General features: G+C 36.4%; 1 protein-coding gene across 1 annotated transcript in view; it reads right to left on the bottom strand.

The window, feature by feature from the left end:
* Positions 1–701: 701 nt before the first annotated feature.
* antxr2a (ANTXR cell adhesion molecule 2a) overlaps positions 702–22,159 on the bottom strand; it is a 70,969-nt gene continuing 49,511 nt past the window's right edge. The window contains exon 17 of the mRNA XM_066712098.1: positions 702–4,391. Within this exon, the coding sequence (XP_066568195.1) occupies positions 4,356–4,391 (36 nt within the window). The 3' untranslated portion in view covers positions 702–4,355. The remainder of the gene's footprint in view (positions 4,392–22,159) is intronic.

The following is a 22,159-nucleotide window of genomic DNA, read 5'->3' as shown; positions in this document are numbered from 1 at the left end:
TAAAATTGTCTTGAACCTTCAAGATGGAGGGGTGTAGAAAGTGTTCTAGATGACATGCAAGCTTTTAATTTGAAGCTCCAATTCCTAATTAAATAGGGCACAAATGTGCCATCCAAACTCCAATTCGTAAAATCTTTGGTCACTAATCCGATGAATAAAAAAATTCAGGGTGAGTACACGTCATATCTGTTAAAATTTTTTAAATCAAATCATAAAATATAAGCTAGTATGTACAACATCAGTATTTGGAGGCTTCCTTTTTTTCTCTTTTTAATTTATATGCATAAATATATGTGGGGCTCAGTATGGCGGTGTAAACCATGTGCACTCCCATGGAAATGGATAAACAGAACCCAAACCATTAATGTGGATGAATGGCAAAACAGAAATTAAACACACTAGTATATTAATACATACAACATATAATATATACAGTATTTAACAGAGGTTTATGTCATTGTGGGAGACGGAAGAGGATATTCAAATAGGTAACATAGACAGATAAGTAGATCCTTTTTTTAAAGCAGTTTATTAAACTCTCAGATTAAAAAGCATATGAATATGCGCGTTATAATATCGTTGTTTTCTAAGCTGTGCAAAAAAGGTAAGCAGATAATCGGCTTAACTGAGGACTGTGGTGCTGAGGGTCCTCACATTCAATTGGTGACAAGGTAGTGTAGGGAAACGTGGCACGAAAAGGATACACAAGACTCTTCAGCAGTTTATTTGACACTTCTACTAGGACAAAGCTTGACAGACAGTTAATTGTGGTATTGATTAAAAACTAATCCAAATCTGGCATAACATTTTTTATAAAATATACGGAAAAGCTGAATTCAGAGCATCTTCATTATTATAAATGTGCCTTGGATTTCTCGACGTACACAGTACATGGAAACTGGAGTGGAAGAGCTGTTACTGTCATCTCTCCCCACATCCTACATGCAATAACACCCTGAGCCACCCAATGGAAAAGGACTATACTGATTTACAAATGTAACTTCGCAACCAGATCCTTATGCCTCCTTACTGTTTGGAAGCCTCTTCCTAAAGAGGGGGCATCTGTTTCTTAAAGCTACAGGAGGACGGGTTAATGTGACTTCTGGTCAAATGTAACTGATGGTGATGAAAGCCATATCACCACAGCATGCAAATGACGAGGAAACACTAGGTATATGTTGCACTTTTTTTTTTGTGACTAAATGGGAGACCTAATTTCCAAGCTATCCGACCCTTGAAGGGCTATTTGTGTGCACTTTGCCTCCAGTGCCACGCACTCACTGAGATGCCTACCCAGCATCCATTGTGCAATATATGCGTCTTTGGTTTGGTTACATACTGTATAATTACATCCCCATGTCTAGCCTTATAAATCTTTTGGAGCACAATTAAAGATTGCCTATAGCATGCCTTTTTAACAAGGGACAAAACAGAAGAGGGTAGGGAGTCTAGTCTTCAAGTGTAGGTTTACAGATGGCCCCCAAAATAAAATCATGACGAGTGAAAAGGATTTTGTATGCGTTTTTAACTTTAAATAAAAATAAACATCCTTAGGAGTATGCTTTAAAAAAAAAAAAAAAGAAAAGAATAGAAAACCATCAATGGATGGACTTTAGAATAAAGACTACATACAGACACTCAGAAGTAGTAAAACAGGATATATTGACTAACCTGTATATATATTTTTAAGTAAGGACACTTAGATTTAATTAAACAAAAACTCAATATCCTTAAGAATAAACCACAATTAGAACAACACTGTATTCATACATATTGGTAACAAAAATTAGGAAGTGGATAATTACTTGATTTGCTGACATGCTGTGTCACAACTAAGCAGAATGTATCTTTGCATGAAGGTACATCATTTATATATATATATATATATATATATATATATATATATATATATATATATATATATATATATATATCACTTTTTGGCTTTAATGAAATGCTTCAGCAAATGCATGTGGCAGAAAAGTGCCAAGTATATACAATCAATGATACTTGTATTTGAATGTACAAGAACAGGAAAAAAAGAACTATACATTAACTGGGTGTATTACCAAATAACAGATTTTGCAATATTGTTTAAAATAAGATCAAAATCAAATCAGATGGGTACAACCTGATCCCAGCTTGTGTTTACTCATGGGCATCACAGGTACATTCAAAACAGCTATTTATGCACATGTACACTGAGATGTGTAATAAATATAAAATCAAATGACAATTAAAATAAAAATGAAGAAGGAGAGAAATAAGCATATTTTGCATGTCTGTGATATCAAATTAAAGCTAAAATAAGCTGCTACCCTGTTTGTGGCTTATGTGGAAACAGCAAGGCCAATTAGCCCCAGATTTTATGTGAAATGTCATTGGGATGGAGAGCTGTGTTTTGACTGGTATGTAAATAGCTCATTAATATAGGTTATTAACAGCCTTCTGCTTTCAAGTTACAAGCACAAAAGAAAAAATGGAAATATGTATGTATTTGTTGTCTATCCATTTAAACAAGCAGCTTCTTATGATTGGCATAAATAAAGTTAAGCGAAAGATTATGCAAGTGGCGATACGTATATATAAAAAAAAAAAATGCGGCAGCCCCAGAGATTTGGAAGTCGACCAAGAGAATTATTTATGTCCCTTGCAATTTCGATGAAGAGCACAAAGGAATAATTAGACTAGGACGCTTCGTAATGCTCTTCCCATCTCGCACACTTGCATGCCCACCAAATGTGAAATGTTCGCCTATTCCCCTCAAACGTGATGGTTGTTGAACTTATTTTTAGTGTCATTTGATAAGCTTCTCTGCTTGCAGAGAGACATCCCACTGACCCAGCCACTGGTCATTGTCTATACCAGTTCACATCAAAGCAGGCGCGCTTTGTCAGGTTTCGACTCGAATATCCATTTTGCATCTGAAGTACCGTATCGAAAGTGACTAGATCGTTCGAGCCTTTTTCTTCAGCTGCTGCCTCCTTCCTCCCCCACAGTGTTTCCGCTCACACTAACATCATTTTGGACTGTCGACGTGACAGGGCACTTGAAAATTTTACAATAAATATATATTGCTCGTTGTTTCTGCAAGGGTCCGTGCGACCATGAATATAATTTCCAAAAAATGAACAATGGTGCGCACCCTCTTTCTATTTTGCTTTTTATTCGAGACCCGTCTCAGTGTTCCCAAGGATCGGTGCTCCTCAAAATCCCAATAATGCAAATACAGTAATAGGTCATTCAATGTCAAAAGGCATAAAAAAGATGAGCAAAATCTTCACAGGCTGCTGCTTGCTGTTGCCTTTAATTATATTAATTAAACTTTGAGATTCTCATGCAAAGAGAGTTGCTGGGTTGTGACGCGGAGGATCCCTTGGAGATTTGGAGTATTGGAGATACCGGCATCGAGACTGCTGTATTTATATACATATAACAAAGTCTAAAACTGATAGGTATGTTTATAAACCATGATGCTTTATGCGTTACTAAACTTACAGCGAGTACAAAACATGGAAAAAACACCAGTCACCATGTCAAGGTCTTGAAGCATCAGTCCCTCAAACCCCGCCGAAGATCTTTGGTTACAGGCTGTCTTGCAGTACAATAACGCTCTATTAATTTTTCTGTCCCGGGTGCATAATGAAAGAAAGGTGTCTTCAAAAACTAAAGGGCAAAGTCTTGCTGCTTCCAATACCTTGGGGCATCCTGTCTACATTTTGTCATGCGTGTGCACTTTTCAGTGTTAAAATGACAAGATTTGCAGTCAGAAAGCTCCCGCCAGGCATTCAACGATACTGGAGTTGGAAAGATTTTGTGATGAGACATCGCCAAAAGGCAATGGACTTTTGCACTTGTTAAGCCCGTTGGGATTATTTTTATTTCCACGCCAACGGCAACCAGCCTCTTTCGCTCTGTTTTTTTTTTTTTTTTTTAAATAGCTGCCGTCTGTGTCCATGAAATTAGGTTTTCCACAGAAGGCACAATATGGTCAGAATATGTTAAGCCTTTGGTGTGCACAAAATGCTAACCAAAACCGAACGGCACAAAATGAAGCATACTTACTGCATTTATTACTCTCGTCACTAACAAAAAAAAAAAAAAAAAGAAATGGGACTAGATCATTAGTATTTAAAGGCTTGGTAAGGTGCTTGAGAATGAATGACTATTTTTAAAGACCCTGCATTCTGAGGTAAAAGAGTCTCCTAATGCCCGTTTAAGGGCACAAAAACACAGGAAAGCACAAAGATAGTGGTTATTAGGCGAAGCGGAGAGGTCCTTTAGAAAACTGATTCCTCGGTTGTCTTCAGTAGGTAGTCCTTCTCATTCATTTCAAAGGTCCAATTACTCTTCATCTATTTCTGAACGCGACTGAAATTTATACACCGCCCCTGAAAGACATAAAGGAAAAATCAAGAGAACATGGTGAGTACTTTCAGGTAAATAATGGCACAGGGAAAAAAACTCTTCAGCAGTTATAGCTCTGAAGGATACTTCTTCTTCTGCATAACGATGGCTTCAAAACACTAATGGGATTAATTTATCTTTGCATAAATAAACCTGTAAACTTGAGAAAAACATGAAAGACAAACAGTGAGACTGAATCAGTGGAGTTCAATCTTGGACAGTTGCAGAAAGAGATTCTGGTACAAATCTAAAAAAACTGACTATACGTAAGAATTATACTTCAAGTGTTAAATTAATTAAGTGTGTAATTATTATTTTTTATAACAAATGTAATGTTTTCTTGCAATTAAATGTCAAATACCATATTTTTACATTTAATAAAAGGTTCAAGGAAAAACAAAACAAGCAACAACTATAACAAATATTATAATATTAATAATAATAATTATTAAAATAATCCCACTAACCATGCTGAACATTTTCTAAAATTGCAGGCCAATTGTCCCTCTTAGGAACTTTAAAACTGCACCGACTTTATAGACCAACTAGGAACAAAATGTTCTTGGTTTCATTGATAGATATGTGCTTTACTTCACACCTCAGACGCGAACATGGCAATTTATCAGGTCACCCAATGGGATGGCACATTCCCACTGCTAGTACGCACGGCTCCAGAGACAGGTCAGAGCAGCTGAGTGCATCTCTCGCTGCCAGGCTGAACGGCACAAAGAGGGAGCTCTAGCACAGCGTATTGCCATCGCCAACAACAGCCACTGCTCAGTAATGTAGCACCATTTCCACTGGCTGGGGCTACAGAGGGCAGGTCTACACCAGCAAGTAAGAGCATAAGCCTGACAACATGGTTTAATTGGGAGTGTTTTATTCTGTAAAATAATGATAACTGATTATGTATATTATACTAATTTTAAAAGATTCAGAACTAGATGATGATGATTAATAATAATAAGTATTATTAGTATTATTATTAAACTAATGATTTTATCCATGTTATTTCTTCATCAGAGGCTCAGTTTAACTGCAGTTGAACTTCCAAAGTAGGCAGCAGTACACACACAGATATGCTATTTTGTGAATTAGAATCAGCACATTACGCCCTGATTCCTATGGTGACAGGCTTTGCTGTGTCTCATAAGCTCTTTATTGTACACCCTCTGCATTTAATCTTACATGGCAAACAAATAAGTCACATCAGATGCTGTTTTGGCCACAGATACCACAGTGGATAAGTTCAGTGGATTTTCAGCATTAAGTCTTGAGATTCAAATCTGTCCCAGCCACAATGGCTGAAAAATCATTATGGTGTGAAGGCGATGCAGGTGCAACACAATACGTTCAGATCCATCCCTGCTCCCCAGTGCGCAGCGAGCTGGTACCAATCTGGCAGCCTTTGCTGAAACAAGGCCATGTTGAACAGAAGCAGCAAAATGACTGGCACTGCCCACCTGTGCTACACGAAAAGGACAATGGTCTACAAGTCCACTTTAATGTCACTGAAATGCGACCAAATAAACAGCTTGATGGCTGGGTGACTGAATGCATCTTTGGAGAGGAAGACAGAAACTGAAACTTGTTTCAAATACAATACAGTGCAGAGTGATATGAACAACAATACAAATCTTACAGCTGTCATTATAGTGTAAGACATATTTAACAACTATACCTGTGACAAGGCAGGGGAGACTTGGATCTGTGAGTTTATAGGAGTGTGTGAATGGACTGTAATTTATTTACTGTAATCTATCTGAATGTTTATCATACACATGCCAAAATAATTGTTCTCTTATGAATATAGAGCTGTTATTAGGTGGAGGCCCTATGAACAGCACATTAGAGGCAAGTATATTGGATGCCAATCGGATTCCTTGCTACCCTGCTACATATTCTATTATAAATGCAGACCAACAAAGAAACAATATTCTTCTAAAATGCATTGACATAAGTGTTCCGTGCACACATTTGGGTGGTGGATTTAATTTAATATATATATATATATATATATATATATATTTTTTTTTTTTTTTTTCCACTTACAAAAACGTGGCTTTACCCATTTTTTCTCATCTGTCCAAAAAATAGTTTTTACTGTACTTATCTCTACAGCAGAAACAACAATAAATCAACAGGGCTTTGTATTAATACAGGTGGCATTATGCTTTGGAGGTATTCCAAGGCAAAATTACTAGTGGGCATTTTTGAAATAATATGTTTTTTTTTTTCTCTCCACATGCTTACAATGAGATCCTTAAGCCCCAAAGCTTTCAAGAAATGATTTTACAATGCAGATTCATGTCTTGGGGACATCTGAGACATGTTCATGCGTCCCAGTGACTTCAACCATATGCTACACCTGACGTACTTTTTGAAGGTGTGACTTGTTGATTTCTCTATTCTCCTCAGCACCTGTGAGTCTGAATCACTGTGCTGACTTGCTGATCGGTGGAACAAGCCCTTACCTGGTTCAGACTCCCTGCACACCTCACTACACTCTCCTCAGAGCTGGCATTAACCTCGGCAGTAAGCTTAGAGCTAAGCAACTGAGAGTGATGAAGGCGGCGTGTGATTATGTGCATCATCTGCTGCTCTTCCCTAATGGAGCAGCTTAGTATCTGCACTCTGCTCAGATGTAGGCAGCTCTCTTACACTGCTTCACTCTCTTCAGTGCAGCGACATGGGCAACACAAACCACAGTCCCCTGTTTTTGGACAACCCCTTTGTGGGACAGCTTCTGTCTCATCACACATAGTAACAAAGATTGATTTGACCGCCACACACATACATATCTGCAAAAATGTACACATCTGAAGAACAAACAAACGAAAGAAATTCACTTCATCAAATTATGAACTAATTTCATCAGGACCAAGTAAAGCACTCGCAGACGATGGAGCTCATCTAAGGGGCTTTGGCAAGCAGCTACTGGTGATGTATTTATTGTATTACTGATGCAATACAATGGATTATAGTGCAAAGTCTTTCTCTTCTGCAGTGCAGCATCGCAGCTAAAACTAAAGATTCAGAAAATGATTTAGGTGTTAGTCTAAATAATTTATATATCTGTATGAATGGAAAAATAGGATGATTAAGAAAGAAATAGAAATTTAGAAAATGTATCACATTTACATTGTTTAGAGCAGTGGTTCTCAACCCTGGTCCTGGTGGACCCCCTACCCTGCTGATTTTTACTTAATTGAAACTCTTAATTGAAGTAATAATTTGCTTACATTTGAATTGTGTTACTTATAAAAAGTTGGTTCCTTAATAAGATAATAAGTTCCTTATACGATGTTATACTTAACTTAACCCCCCTACTGTTTAAAATAATTTAAAGGCTCTGATTTAGGAAATTATTACTTAAATTAACAATTCAATTAAGAAACTGAGAACTTGGTTGGAACAAAAACCAGCAGGGTAGGGGGTCCTCTGGGACCAGGGTTGGGAACCACTGATTTAGAGCACTATTATTTAGCTACATTTTGCATTTAAATAAAGGTCAGTGTTGAAATTACATTTTGGTCCAGGACAGGGTTCAGGAACATCTACTTAACTTTTTTTAACTAATATTTTGCTGAACACCAATCTTTGTTAATTTTGCAAAGAATGTATTTAATATAAATAAATTAAAAGTTTATGCTCATTGATGTATTTATTATTTTATTTGTATGGTATGTGACTTCAGAGATTCATGGAACACCTGCTCATGCCTTAAGGCACACCTGCGTGCCGCTGCACATTGGGTTGGAAACACTGTGTTAGATGGAACAATCCTGCACTTGAAAGATAAGGTCATGGTGGGAAAAAATTATCTCAGTCCCAAGAAAACAGCCTATTGACTCATTAAAAAATTATACGTTTTGGGGAGTTCAGACCAAAGGGAATGCAGACATTTCAGCAATCAGAAATGCTGCCATTAATATTAATTTTGCATACTGGCAACAATTAACTACATCTGCCTAAATTTCAAAGAGATTCCTGAAGCATTAAAATAATATCTTCTTTTTATAAATTTTAAAATCTGTTTTGTTACAAAAAAAATGTCCACAAAACTGAAGTATTCTAAAATGTAGTGCATCAATTACAGGCAGCAATACTTCTAAAGAGCAATAAGAAAACCTGCCAGTGAAAACTCATGGCACAGACAAGATCAGAGGAGCCAGAGTAAACATTTGATTTCAGTCCCGTGTGCCGCTAACAGAAACACTGATGTCATCCACAATGAAGCTTTTATCTAAACTATGTTCCACTTTAGTGTCATCCCCGATGTGCCTTTCATCTCACCTGTGTTCCTCTGTGCAATGCTTTGATTCACAGCATGTACAATTCTGACATGTTCTACACAGAAGTAAAGGCTTATGTTCCATAATGAGGTAGCAAGTATATACACATACTTTACTAAACGTCATTAACCTGTTTGTATTCAATCTGTGAATTATTTTCAGTTTTTTTTCTGGTGCATTAAAAACACAACAATTATAAACAATAATCACTTTAAAAAGTCTCCAATGTAAAAGTTGCAAATGTCGTTTGATCACCCTTTAATAGATATCATAGGCCCTTTATGTTGTAAACGTTTTAACTAATGTGGCACCTGAATCCTCTTGGAGAGGTTATGTGACAGGTGCGAAAGACAGAGGAAGTGCCGGACACCCTGTCACAATAAGACACTTTTAATAAGAGTGGTGTAATTGTAATGTGCAAGGATGTAAAGATCCCAGCTGACATGATATTTGCAACATATCTTCTGCAAATATCATTAGCTTAAATTGAGTTATTCTGTATAAATAAACTGGCATGTGATCAGCAATTGAGCTCAGATGACTCAAAGACTGACCAGAGACAGAAATGCCTTTTAATCCAGAGCCAGCAATAAAATGTTATGCTGGCTGGCAGTTTCATACTGTTTACAGATTGTTCATCACTGGCTCACATTTCTGCAATGACAAGAGAATATTTTTACTGTGTGGAGGAGGGAAAGCTTGTCAGCTCCACCTGGCCACCGTGCCACATATATCATGCAGTGATAACAGGCAAGCAGCATGCGCTGACATATCTGTTACAGGTTAAATAGGCAAGGCACAGGCATGGCTGCAGCATTTAGAAGCTGACATCACAGTTTGTTTGCCTTCCCCTGCCGTTAGACGGGAACAGTAAGCAGTGTTGGTGTCAGATTTCTAAATCCACACAGCATCCGCATTTTGCTGGCATGAAAAGTTCTCGTATTCTTTTAATACCCCCCCCACCCCCACCCCCACCCCCACCGAAAGGGTGGATTTTCAAGCTAGAAATATGAAGTGGAGGGAAGATGCCCTATTTTAAGAAAAAAAAAACAGCTACAACAACACCAACAACCCCCTCCAAGAAAATATCCCTTGATCAAAATGGAGAACAACAGCGCGATAATTAAAACAAACTGAAGCCAAATGTTCTTTTTTTTTTCTTTTTTCTTTTTTAAATATAACTGACAAAAACCAAATACTGATAGCATGGCTTGTTCAATATTCATTTGAAGATATTTTGGTTTGGTACACAGAATATAAAATGTAAGACTGAATCAAGGAAGTATAATAGCTACATGGGAACTGTATCACTGGCACCATGAATAATGAAAACTCTGGCTGTTATATTTGCCTTTTATATGGAACTACATTTCAAAAGTCGTTAAGGAATGAGGCAGTACAGTCATTGTTTTTTGAATATATTAAACAATCCCAAACAAGCTGCCATAACTGAACCCTGCCAACAGTGAACACAGGCACTAACCACACTGTTTCTGGAAAAGCCATGGCAGAGAGGACCGTTTTGATGCCCAGATGGGAAGATTTGACTAATACTCTGCCAGAGGTGTACAGGAAGATATCTACAACTTTCTGCTCCAAAGAATTATGTGGTCCCCAATTTCTGAAATTGTTTGTATTTTCTATTGGTTTATTTATTTCAAAAGTGGAGCAGAATTTGCACTGGATTTAAAAGCCTGCCGAGACACCTGTAAGCACTCTCAACAACAGTTTTGTTGTTTATGTTTGTTTTTCTATATACATTGCTCACATCAGTACATCCAAATCAAATCAAATGTGTTCAGGAATTCAGGGAGTTCAAACATCTGAACTCTCATAACATCGTGGCTGTTAATGAACATGAGGTTTTAGATGCCAACTTTTCTTTTTATACATAACAATAATGCAAATTGGGTCAGTTTTTTTTATTTTACTTATGTATGTCTCCTGAGATTAAATATGGAATCAATCCTAGAGTGTTGCACTATTCTTAAATGAAGCATTCCTACAGTATTTAAAAAATCCAGAGTTTTAAATATAGAAATGTGCGAATGTAAAATTGTAACTGCATTAGTTCCCCTCTGTAACATGAAATCATTAAACTATTTATTTATTTATGTCAGAAATGTACCAATCATATCTGTGTCATTTACCAGATAGACAAACAGAGACGTCTAAGTGCTCAGAGATAAATATATGAATATTTGTGAACATCTTCATTCATTTTTGACACAGAGCTAAAAATAAATCCTGCATGTTTGCTGGTCCGAGGATAAGTAATTTCTTCTGAAGCTAAATAAGCGCACAGCACTAGCTGCAGCTGTTTCCTGCTCAGCATCCTGCGTCTTTTCCCCTGGTTTTGTCAAAGTAAGTGCGCATCGTTGCCAGCTAAAAGCTCTGGGCACCATCTCTGGCTGTTCCTGAGTTGACTTCCAGAGAAATGCCAGTCGTTTTGGCCGAGGCGAGCTCACAGACGGAGCAGAAGGCACAGATGGCACTAATGCGCGAGTGGAATCCAGCAGAGGGACGCGATGGAGCCACGGTGGAGAAGGGTTCCAGAGAACCGCAATATATCCAGTCAAGCTCAGTAAATACCAAGGTTAATGCCACAGCACTCCCGCATAAAGAATTCAGAACTATAAAATAATAATAAGGGGGGGAAGCAAGGCTGTTTGGATAGGCAGAAATTTTAAATTTGCCATCCTCATTCTGAAAACAAACAAAGCTGGAGAGAGAGTATATGATCCCGTTGTCGTGCTTTTTTTGTTATGTACTATCCTTACTGTTTGCACCCTCACATTTCTTAGGCTGGACAGTGAACACATGGGCTGGATTGCTTACATAGACAGGGATTACTTAAAGAGTGTTATACTGAGTGTAATGCAGGGTAAATATTGTTATGGTTTTACAAAGGAAGACGGAAAGGAAGCTCGGCTCGTTTGGGATGGTTAAGTTAATGCTTATTTAGTATGTGCCATCAGTAAGGCATTTAAGAGTCCCTTCTGAATATAAATACACGTAAAATGTCTAATGTCTAAAACCTCTAATGTCTTTTGTATTTCACACCTTTCCTTTATTTGAAATAAAACAAACACCAAAATAAACACCTTTCATGAGAAACATTTGATATAAATAGTTTTCTTGTATTTTTTGTTCCATTCATAGAACTGGTTTTAGCAAGTGTAACTTCTAAATTTTACATGAGAAAAAATCCCAAAGGCCCAATTTAACTGTTTGGGTTGAGCATATAATGACAAAATACAAGCACCAATTTGAATTTCGTCCTGTGATTTAAATCCTTTAATATATATCACATCTGCAAAATGTTTCCCCCTACCCTGTTCACCAGTTTTGGCACAGACCATTCCAGTCCCCCTGTGTCACTGCTTGAACTCAGTGACTTGTGAGAATGAAAAACACACACACTTTGTGATATCAGCCCGGTTGAAACAAGGCACGGGAACAAAACTGAAATGCCAGTTTTCGAAAAGGCACATTTTAACAAAATCAGTTCTCCACACACCCAGCCAGCCTGGTGTAGTCTGAGCAAGGCTGAGTTTACTCCACTTATTCCTACTTACCCATAGCTACGTAGGGTCTCTGATATTTCAGATCATTAGAGATCAATATTAATCACTCGAGTTCACTCAAAGTCCTAAAATCTTTGATTTTGCTAACATACTTGCTCAATTTGAACTTTAATAACTGGGCAAATATAACATTAAATGCATTTCTTATACTTGTTTCATTAATCTATTAACAATTATATATCACAGGAGAACCCAACTAATATTTTGCCATGACTTCAGGTATTTATAATTCATATCATCTCTCAAACCAGTATGATGTATCATATAGTCTGAATTACCTAAACCTAATTAGGTTTTAAGATGGTAATGTATAATTGTACATATAATCTGATATTATACATATTCAACCAAGAGATGTAACAGTAGTCACCGAATAAATAAAGGAACAAACACCATGAAGTTTTGGTTTCTTCAAATAAAACACACAAATACAAAATTAGATTGGATACATCTGGGTCTAACATTTCAATTATAATTTCATGTGCATAACAGTCCCACGACACCCTGAATGAGCATCCTGTGAGGCTACTGGGCTAATTTGTATCTTTAATGTATATGCTGTCTCTACAGCTCAGACACTGCCTCTCCTTCCTCAAGAAAGGCCCTTAGACATGTTACACATTCCACTACACAGAAAAGCATAAGCTTACATAATAACTCACAGTTAAAATGCAATGAAACCAAGCTGAATGAGAGCATCACAACAAGAAAGACTACAATTGAGAATAACTCATACAGTTTATCTTGCTAATGTGGTTCCTCATGAGATAACAAATCCCAAAGTCTCATCCAGCTGTTTATTGATTCCAGAGTCCCCTTCAGCTGCAAGTCTGGGGTACATTGTTCCAGAAACCCTGGCGTCTCATATTCAGACCTATATGTGTCTGCTTCTAATGTTCACTAGTGACAATATTCCAGCACTGTAGGTCCAGAAGATTGTACTCTCTCTCCATTAGAGAATATTACCGTGATATCTGATACCAGGCTATTAATGAATGTAATCATCTTTTTAGGATACATGCAAACTAAGGATATTTCCAAAGTGGTTAATTACAAAAATATATATATCTATATAAAATCATGAACAAAATTGTGTTCAAACTGGACAAGTTATCTCAAGTATAATGTCCTTTGGAGATTTAACACCTGTCATAATTTTAATAGCCACTATAACTTATCCCTCTCTGGAAGTTTTGTGCTTCGTGTCAGCTGTATATCTCTTGGAGTTTATTCATACATGTCTGCAAAACCGTCTGCGGAATGATTTTACATCCCTAATATTATCCAACAATATTACATTTTATTACATGCAATGTATCAGTTTGCAATGTGTATTATTTTGTTGCACATTGGCCTTCTTGAAACTGGTAACCACAAGAAATACAGCTGTTCAGTATGATTTCCTGATATTTACTTAAAGGCTTCACACGAGAGGCGACACACATTACATGCGTATTAGCAGAGTACCAGAGAGCTTGTAAAACAGTTCTATAGAGCTACTAAAACATTATAAAAACACAGAACCAAAATAAGTCATTTAGCCTGGCTAACTGCTATAAAGACAAGTGTTCCAGCATAACATCTTAATGATGTAAATCAACTTTTATATTGTTTTTATTGGAACTACAGTACATTGTCAAATACCTTCTGAGGACCTTTATGACACTTATGTTATGCAGCTATAGCATTTATTCATGCCTTAATATTGATACTGAGATCCCATACGACTTGTACCTATATTTTAAAGTAATGGTCTAGGTTTCTCTATCTGAGAAAAGGTATGGCTGTAATGGGGCTGGGATTCAGACCAATACTGCTGACACATTCAGGGCAGAGTGTAAACAGGCCTGTTAAAATGATACCTCTCCCCTGAGCTCTGAACTCTTTACAGACAATCTGCACTCGGGGACTAGCCTCTTGGCACAGTAGGTGTCTTGATTGTTTTGTGGCACTAGTGCTCGAGGTGGGCCATAATGTGGGACATCCCCATATAGCCTACTTATGTCATTTCTGTTGCAGTTTCAATACAATCCACACAACAAATGGAAATAAAAGATAAAAAAACAATATTAAGTCTCAGACACTGGTTAATTTGTACATATTTTAAATAAGAGGATGTCGGCCAATTTCATTCTAAAAGAAGTGTTTGAGGACGCACAGATGTGTATTATAGACAAGCCTGGGTTGATATGTAATGTCCTATTTACAATATGGTCTAAGGCTGCAGTGGAGCCACACGTATTCTGTTTACTTAATTATATGGCCTGATGCCTTGTCAACATGAACCTCTGTCTGTCTCTTTTGCACTTTTCTGTGCCCGCTTCAGAAACTTATTATTTTTGCCTAATGGGCAATCACTCAACATCTATTTCACCACACAGCCGTTTATTAACACAACATTAAAAATAGAAGTGAAAGACTAAATTTAAATGCAGAGTACAGTGATTATAGTTCTTGTTTAGAAAAGGAACTACAGAAACTATTAAACATTCTACAAAACAGTTTTCCTTTAAGAACAAAAGTTATTACTACCTATCCAGGGGAAGCAGCGTATATTTTCAGAACCCGGTTTAGAATGTGTTCAGGATACAATCTATCCAATTCCTCACACTGTATCAAGTTCCAATATAAATGAATCTCTCAGGTCATGCCTGTTGGATATGTTCTACGTCAAGTGAAACACAATATGGGAACGGATGGGATCTCATCATATACATTTTTCTATAGATGTTACCAGGTTCATGAGTCTTACACTGATGTATTTTTAGGTTGTATTTACTATCCTGAGATATGAACATTATTAGCATATTAACATTATTATTACAAATGTAATTAAATCTAATTTAGTTTACTAATGCACAAACAATAGACCAGTGAGTGGGACAGAATCATACCAATTAGTTAGCTGATGCGCAAAGGAATTTTAAAAAGCAATGATTATATAAATGTCTATATAATCTATGTCTTATATAATTATTATTATAATATAGACATATCATTATAATTATATGTCTATATAATTTCACTTGAAAGAAGCATCAGCGATATGACAAGTTTATATCCGTTTATATAAGAATGCAGCTTTCAGGATTACATAATTCAGTATTCAAACATGCTTTAGATTAATTTGGGATAAGGATGGTAAAAAAATCCCTCTTTTTCCAGAAAAATAAAACAACAATACATGTTCAATTAATACAGAAAAACAATATACTATGTTCTGAAGAAAATGCAATGCATATTTCTGAGCAGGAAGAGCTTTATCCTGAATTACACTGCAGGCACTTAACCTGAACTGTATTTTAGGCAAGTGTTTGTGAATTTCATAGGTTCTGATTCTGCATTTAGTGAGAGCATGATCTCTCACTCCACCAGCCCTGTGCTGGGTAGGGTCAAATGAGATATATAAGAATTTAACATCTGAGCATATGACAGGAGAGCCAGTAATTGGAGTAAGCTGTCAGAACAGAGCCGAGCTAGTGTGTCTGAGAGTCTGCCATTTGGACACTGCAGTGTACATGTGCCAGGACTCTTACCCTCCCACAGGGTGGCACAAATTAAACTCAATGATGAGACTAATGCAGGAAGAAGTGTTTCTGGCACACACTCGAAGTGACATTAAGGGTAACGTGCTTTAGAAACCCCACGTTTCGAGGTGGTAGACCACAACAGTGACGGCAACATGTATTTTGGTTCCATATTCCTACCTTTCATTCGTAATAAAAGCTTTGTTTATAACCAATGATTTTTGATTGTTGATTGTTGCATGTAAAACACTCACACACACATATTTTCTCCTGCCCAACATAATTTTAAATACCATATTAAAAACTCTTTGAAATAAAAAAATATATAATACAAAATTATATAGATAGATAGATAGATAGATAGATAGATAGATAAATTAAATGATTGGTAATATGCAATTATATACAATATCAGTGATTAGAAAATGCTCTCTGGTAAATCAGAATTTGGTAAAAATATGATTACACTATGCCTACTACTGGTATATATGGTATTGTATGAGGACAGCTGAACTAAAATGTAATTACTACACTCAGCTGAGACAACAGGTGTCAAGTAATTGATGTTCGGTCAAATACAAGGGATGAGCATTCAACTTGAAATGCACATTAGCATAAAAACAATACATAGGTGCTGTGTTGCCCCCAAGCATTACTATATATGTAAGTCATTAAAGATGTTATGGGAGAACATATCGCTCTCAATTTTCCACATCTTTGTTTTTATTATTTGCATTTGGTTGTTTGGGTAGTAAGACATTAGTTTTGGTTTGTGTCAAGAGATCTGCAAAACTATGCTCTCTTAACTGGCATAAAAACTATAAACACATAGCCTTATACATTCACCACGGCCATCATATGAACTGGTTTTGTATAAATAGGAATTGTACAAAAGAAAGCTGGTCACTGAAATAAATTGCAGAAGCCTGCAATAGCACTGAACGAAGTCTCAAAAATGTACCTGCTCAAAATATGTTAAAAAGCTGGTAGATCAATAATAATAATAATAATAATAATAATAATAATAATAATACAAAAATAAAACTGAAACCTATCAAAATATTAAAAAGCATTCTCCAAACATACAAATATAAGTATATGCCATTTAAATATGTTTATATATATATATATATATATATATATATATATATAAAATAGTTCATAGATATTTTGTAATTATTTTTGTTATTATTTTTAATACTACTACTACTACTACTAATAATAATAATAATAATAGTAATAATAATGGTATTACCCTCTTTGGAACCACCTCCTTCCTAATGGGCAATAAAGCCAGTCTCACAGTCTGGCCTCTTTATTGATTATTCTGCTTCTGTTTACAAAGCCTGTGATTTCCAGCAGGTCTTCAAATGAGGCATAGGACCTGAATATAGTGGTAAAATCTGCCACCATCTAAGCTAAGTGATTATACCAGGAAAAGGAAATCAGTCCAAAGATGCTCTTAATTTGCAGTACTTTGTGCAACCAAATGCATTATTTATGACATCTGTAACAGTATCAGCTATAAACCATGACACTAATAATCACTGCCACTCATTCGAATTGTGATTGCCAGCATGCACTGCTAGTATGTTGCAGCGTCTCCGTACATGACATGCCTTCTGTGTGGTCACAGGTGTGTACAGTCATTGGACAATCTAAGACTCATGAATCCATTAAAAAACAAAACAAAAACACATAGTTTTTATTGATATGGGGTAGATTTTTCTTTCAGAAATATTCTGTCTGGTTATGGGTCAAATGATTTATTCTTAACCCCACAAGGGACTGAATACAATGACAAAACCAAGCATTTTTATTTTTAATATTATAATGTTTGTATATAAAATGCCACAGCTCTCAATTATACTGTATTTTGGTTTGGGATCCTAATATATTTACGGTTGTATCACATTTAAACTTTAAGTGTTAAAACACATTCAAATATTTATATATGGAATTAAGAGTAACTGAAATTATTATATATTCTCATTGTTATTTAACCATAACATGCAGTTCAGTAGGTAGTATAATTCCAACCAAAGCCCACAAAGCACATTTAACTAATCTGATTTTTATACTGAATTAGTATACTTGAATTCTTATTTTCAGTTTGCCTAATAAGGACAAATTGTCAAATATGCAGACCATTTCTGTTTGATTGGATATTATTTTTTATAAAGTAGTTGCCTTTTTGTTTTACTTCTTGGGAGTTATAATTTTAACCACCTGTAGCTCTGTGAATTATATCACCCTCTTTTTAAGTGGTAGTAAAAGGCAATGCATACAGCTGCCCAGAGTGCTTGAATTATGCCAGATTGAAATGACCTTTTTGGCTTTGCAAATGCTAAAATCCAAATGTTTTGCTGTTCTTAGGTTTAAAAAAGAAAAACAGTTACACAACGATGAACAGTGGTGGACATTCATGAATTCTTCCATCTCTACTGATGCTCAAGGAGTTACTCTTATAGAAGCAAATTATAATGACTGTACAGTCTAGGAGTACAGCAATTTTAATGCCAGTACTAAACCTTTATTGAAACACAGGCCCATATCTGTTACACCATCTGGCATCATTGATCACTTTCTTTAGACAATAAAATCACTTTGATAATCTGCTTTGGGTAAAGCCTAATGTTGTCCTGATTTCTGTGACACACATCCGTGAATGTCAGTTCACCCCATTTGACCTGATCATTTCATGGGGTTGATGGTAATGCAAGAGTTAATAGCGTTCGCAAAACTGTGTGTGTCGCAGAGCGCATCATTTTCCTTTAGTTAAAAAACAGACACTGGCCTTTCACCTCTGGAATTTGCGCCGGAATCCAGCCTAGGCAAGACTCCAAACATCATTAAATAACAGTGTGCTGCAAATTATGACAGTCAAGTATTTTTACTGGGTCAAGGCCAATGTTTCATGACTTTTAACATACTGTAAGTGCAACTAAATAGGGCAAATGGACCTTCTTTTGGCAGTCAAATTCTCAGAAGCATGGGAGCAAAGCACAGTGATCTGATATTAGAACCATGACCTGTTAATTAATTTGCCCATGGTCCAGCAGAAACACTGACTGAAATAATACACCTTTCACACTTACGTTATTTTACTTATCTATTCTTCGTTTGAAACACAAATAAATGTCAGACGATAAATCCGTATATTTATGCAGAGGATATTTCAAATTTCAAAGTAAATTCCTGAACTGAAATCATATCCCTCTTTTTGATTTTTAAGTTCAGAGAATGATGGCACCTTCAAAGAACATTACGGTGAGAAATATTTACAATGGCTTCAATTCACACATTTAAAAGCAAACAACATCGTTCTCTATGCAAAATGAGTCAATTTATATACATAACTGTCCACCTACAGTGCAGAGGACAATAACCGCAGACAGAGCGGTGTAGATGTTCTGATAAATACTACCTATGAGCCTGTAAATGAACTGCGATTGTAGAAGATGGCCTTTAAAAAATTGCACACACTTTTTTTTGGTACACAAATCCAAGTAGAATGGTAGTCTCTCCTGAGCCAGTGCTTAAATGCATATGGAAACACGATTCATTGTGCTAAAGGCAAATGACAAAAGGGTGCGTGCAGGCAGGCTTTGATGCACTAGCCAGTGACAGTGTGTGTGTATATGAGAAGAGGCCCATTAAATGGAGGTTGACAAGCAGTAATTATTCTAATGCAATACATCCCAGACTAAACAAGAGTGGCTGGGATGAGGTGTCAGATGCAAGTCATTAATGTTGACAAGAGCTGGATCCAGCCATGGCAGCTGTCTCCCTCCCAGGTGGGCTGACCCAACCTGCTGTGATCCCATCTCCAGGGTACTGCCGGGGCAGCCGTGGCCCTGGTGGACAAGCTACTGAGGCCATGGGTGTTGATGTCTTACACTGGATAATGACGGCACAGTCGTTAACCCCTTCTTGTCCCTCTATGAGAAGTCCTGTGCATCAGAGCAACGCACAGTACTTTCCATTTTTGTCGTCCTCCGGAAGAATGAAGGAGGGGTTTTCTGGTTGTTGTTGTTGTTGAATATTGATACTATTTAAAATCACTGCAATTCACACGCTTTTATAAATTGTAAAAGGCTGATATTTTTTAAATTTGATTTTCTCATTAAACCTGTGCACACAAACATAAAAAAATGAAAGATACAAATGCTGTTTATGATATGTGCTCTAAGGTGAAGAAGCAAATACATTGTTTTTAGATTTGGTAAAGAAATGGAGAGCAGGCCCTTGATGCATTGCAATGTGAGGACCTCAGTGCCCTTAAAGGCCTAGCAGTCTTTTTAACAGTCCCATTGCTATGGTTTTCATTAATAAATCGAGTTACGGTCAACATTTTTCCTTCTTCACTGCAAAAAAAAATGTTTAAAACTTTGTAAATGGCATCCTAAGTACAATTGGCATACTGCTTGTTGTGTATCTGTAGAACAATTAAATATACAAAAATAATAAAACAAAGCACTACTAAAAGTCCTCTTAAAATGGAAGTAGTTAAACTGTTAATTGTTTACTTATTCTGACATATTAAAATCAACACAAAAGGCTAAACGTCATCAGCCTAAGTCATATCGTACTTGACAAACACTGTGATCATCTTACATATTTGCATATGTTCAAACTCTAGTTGTGCAGGGTTGCCCCAAGTGAATAATCTAATTTAGTATACTACAATTAATTAATTTTGAAACAAGAACACATTATTACCATTTCCTTACATTTAAAAGAGTATATCAATAGATTCCCAGTAGCTAGGTTTACATAAATTCATCAGTATGTGCATATTTTCCTTAAAGCACATTTTCACTGAGGGATTTCATGCTGGTAATATGTGATCTCTCATACCATGTTAACAGGCTAAAGCCCATAAAGTGACTCACACTGATAGAGAGAAACTGGCCAAAGTTCTTCTGCCTACATCTGTAGTTAACATCTGGAGTTAGGGCTAGATATATGTTAATTTCTTTGGTGTTCTCCATATTTTACAAAGATGTTTTTTGCCCTCAAAAGATGTCAAATTAATTTCAAAAGAAAGCTGTAGACTGTGTGTTTTGTGGACAATTATGCATGCTTGTTTCTGTTTTGTTAATCATACAAGACAATACTCAATAAATATTAATTTATTTCATTGCTTATGATTCTGTTATACACATTTATGGCTTAAGCCTGTGTTAGAACCAAACAACAATATTACTTATCAACTCACACGTTAAGGTAATAAAACAGCAATATTATAGTGAATTGAATCAGCTGACAATCAGGGAATATGAAGTGAAAATTACCATTGGTAGATAAATGCAGGCAACTCATGCAAACAACTCTGACTTAATAGCAGTTTTATGTTGATTTAACTTTAAATGACCCATCAAACAATACGGAAATAAACATTCAAACTGAATCCAGAACCTTAAGAAATGCACTTCTGCTTCACTAGGTACTACTAAAATAAATTAAAAACACACAGACGAAACTGCTACAACATTGCGTATTTATTTTTAATTTTTTGATATGTTCGTATTAATTAAACTGACACAATTGAAAGTATAAAAATGTATGCGTACACCAGTGTTATATCTCTCCTCTTGCCCTGTAAATGCAGTGTACATCACCAGGCATTATCATACAGTACTAGCGAGCCTCATTGGGAACCTTCGCGTCATTAATGGTTTGACTGGTATTTTGAGCAGGGACATTGCCTTATATGTATTTAATCCTTTCTTCCACTTCTAATTTACTTGCTTTATTTCCATTGCTACTGCTGTAAGTCAGAAAAGCTGGTGGAAGCCCCCCCCTCTGCTTTCCTGTCCCCTCCCCCTACACTACTATCATCCTGTCCGCCTTTCCCCCTGCCTCTCCCTCTCTGGGCTCCCTGCCTTCATTAGAAGTAGTTTACATCATCTCTCGTGAAAACGTCAGATGTCATCAGTGACTTCATTCTTTATCACTTCCTCCGGTATAGACAGAGTAACCTTCAGAAACCTGCTGCCCACAGTTTTATGTCTTAATTAGTACCACTGTCACTACAGGAAATTCCTCATTGTCTCAATTTGAAAAGACATGGAGTGGCCTGGTACGTTTGCAAAGTATTTTTTCACAATAGCTGCTCAGGGTTCCGCTGCTGGTCTCACAATCCAGCCCCAGCGAGAACCCAGGTGACCCGACTCCTATCCGCTATGTTAAAGCAAGGAAAGAGAGTCAGGCTTTCAAACTTGGCTGGCCCTCGTCTGTGCACAAAGATACAATTACTCTGAACTAATTAAATTAATTCAAGTACACTAATGACATAAATTCAAGGTATTATTAGAATATAGTGATATATATAGGCATC

Source organism: Amia ocellicauda, chromosome 8 (genome assembly GCF_036373705.1).
Source record: "Amia ocellicauda isolate fAmiCal2 chromosome 8, fAmiCal2.hap1, whole genome shotgun sequence".
In the NCBI taxonomy this organism is placed as follows: Eukaryota; Metazoa; Chordata; class Actinopteri; order Amiiformes; family Amiidae; genus Amia; species Amia ocellicauda.
This window is presented reverse-complemented; position numbering and strand designations above follow the sequence as displayed.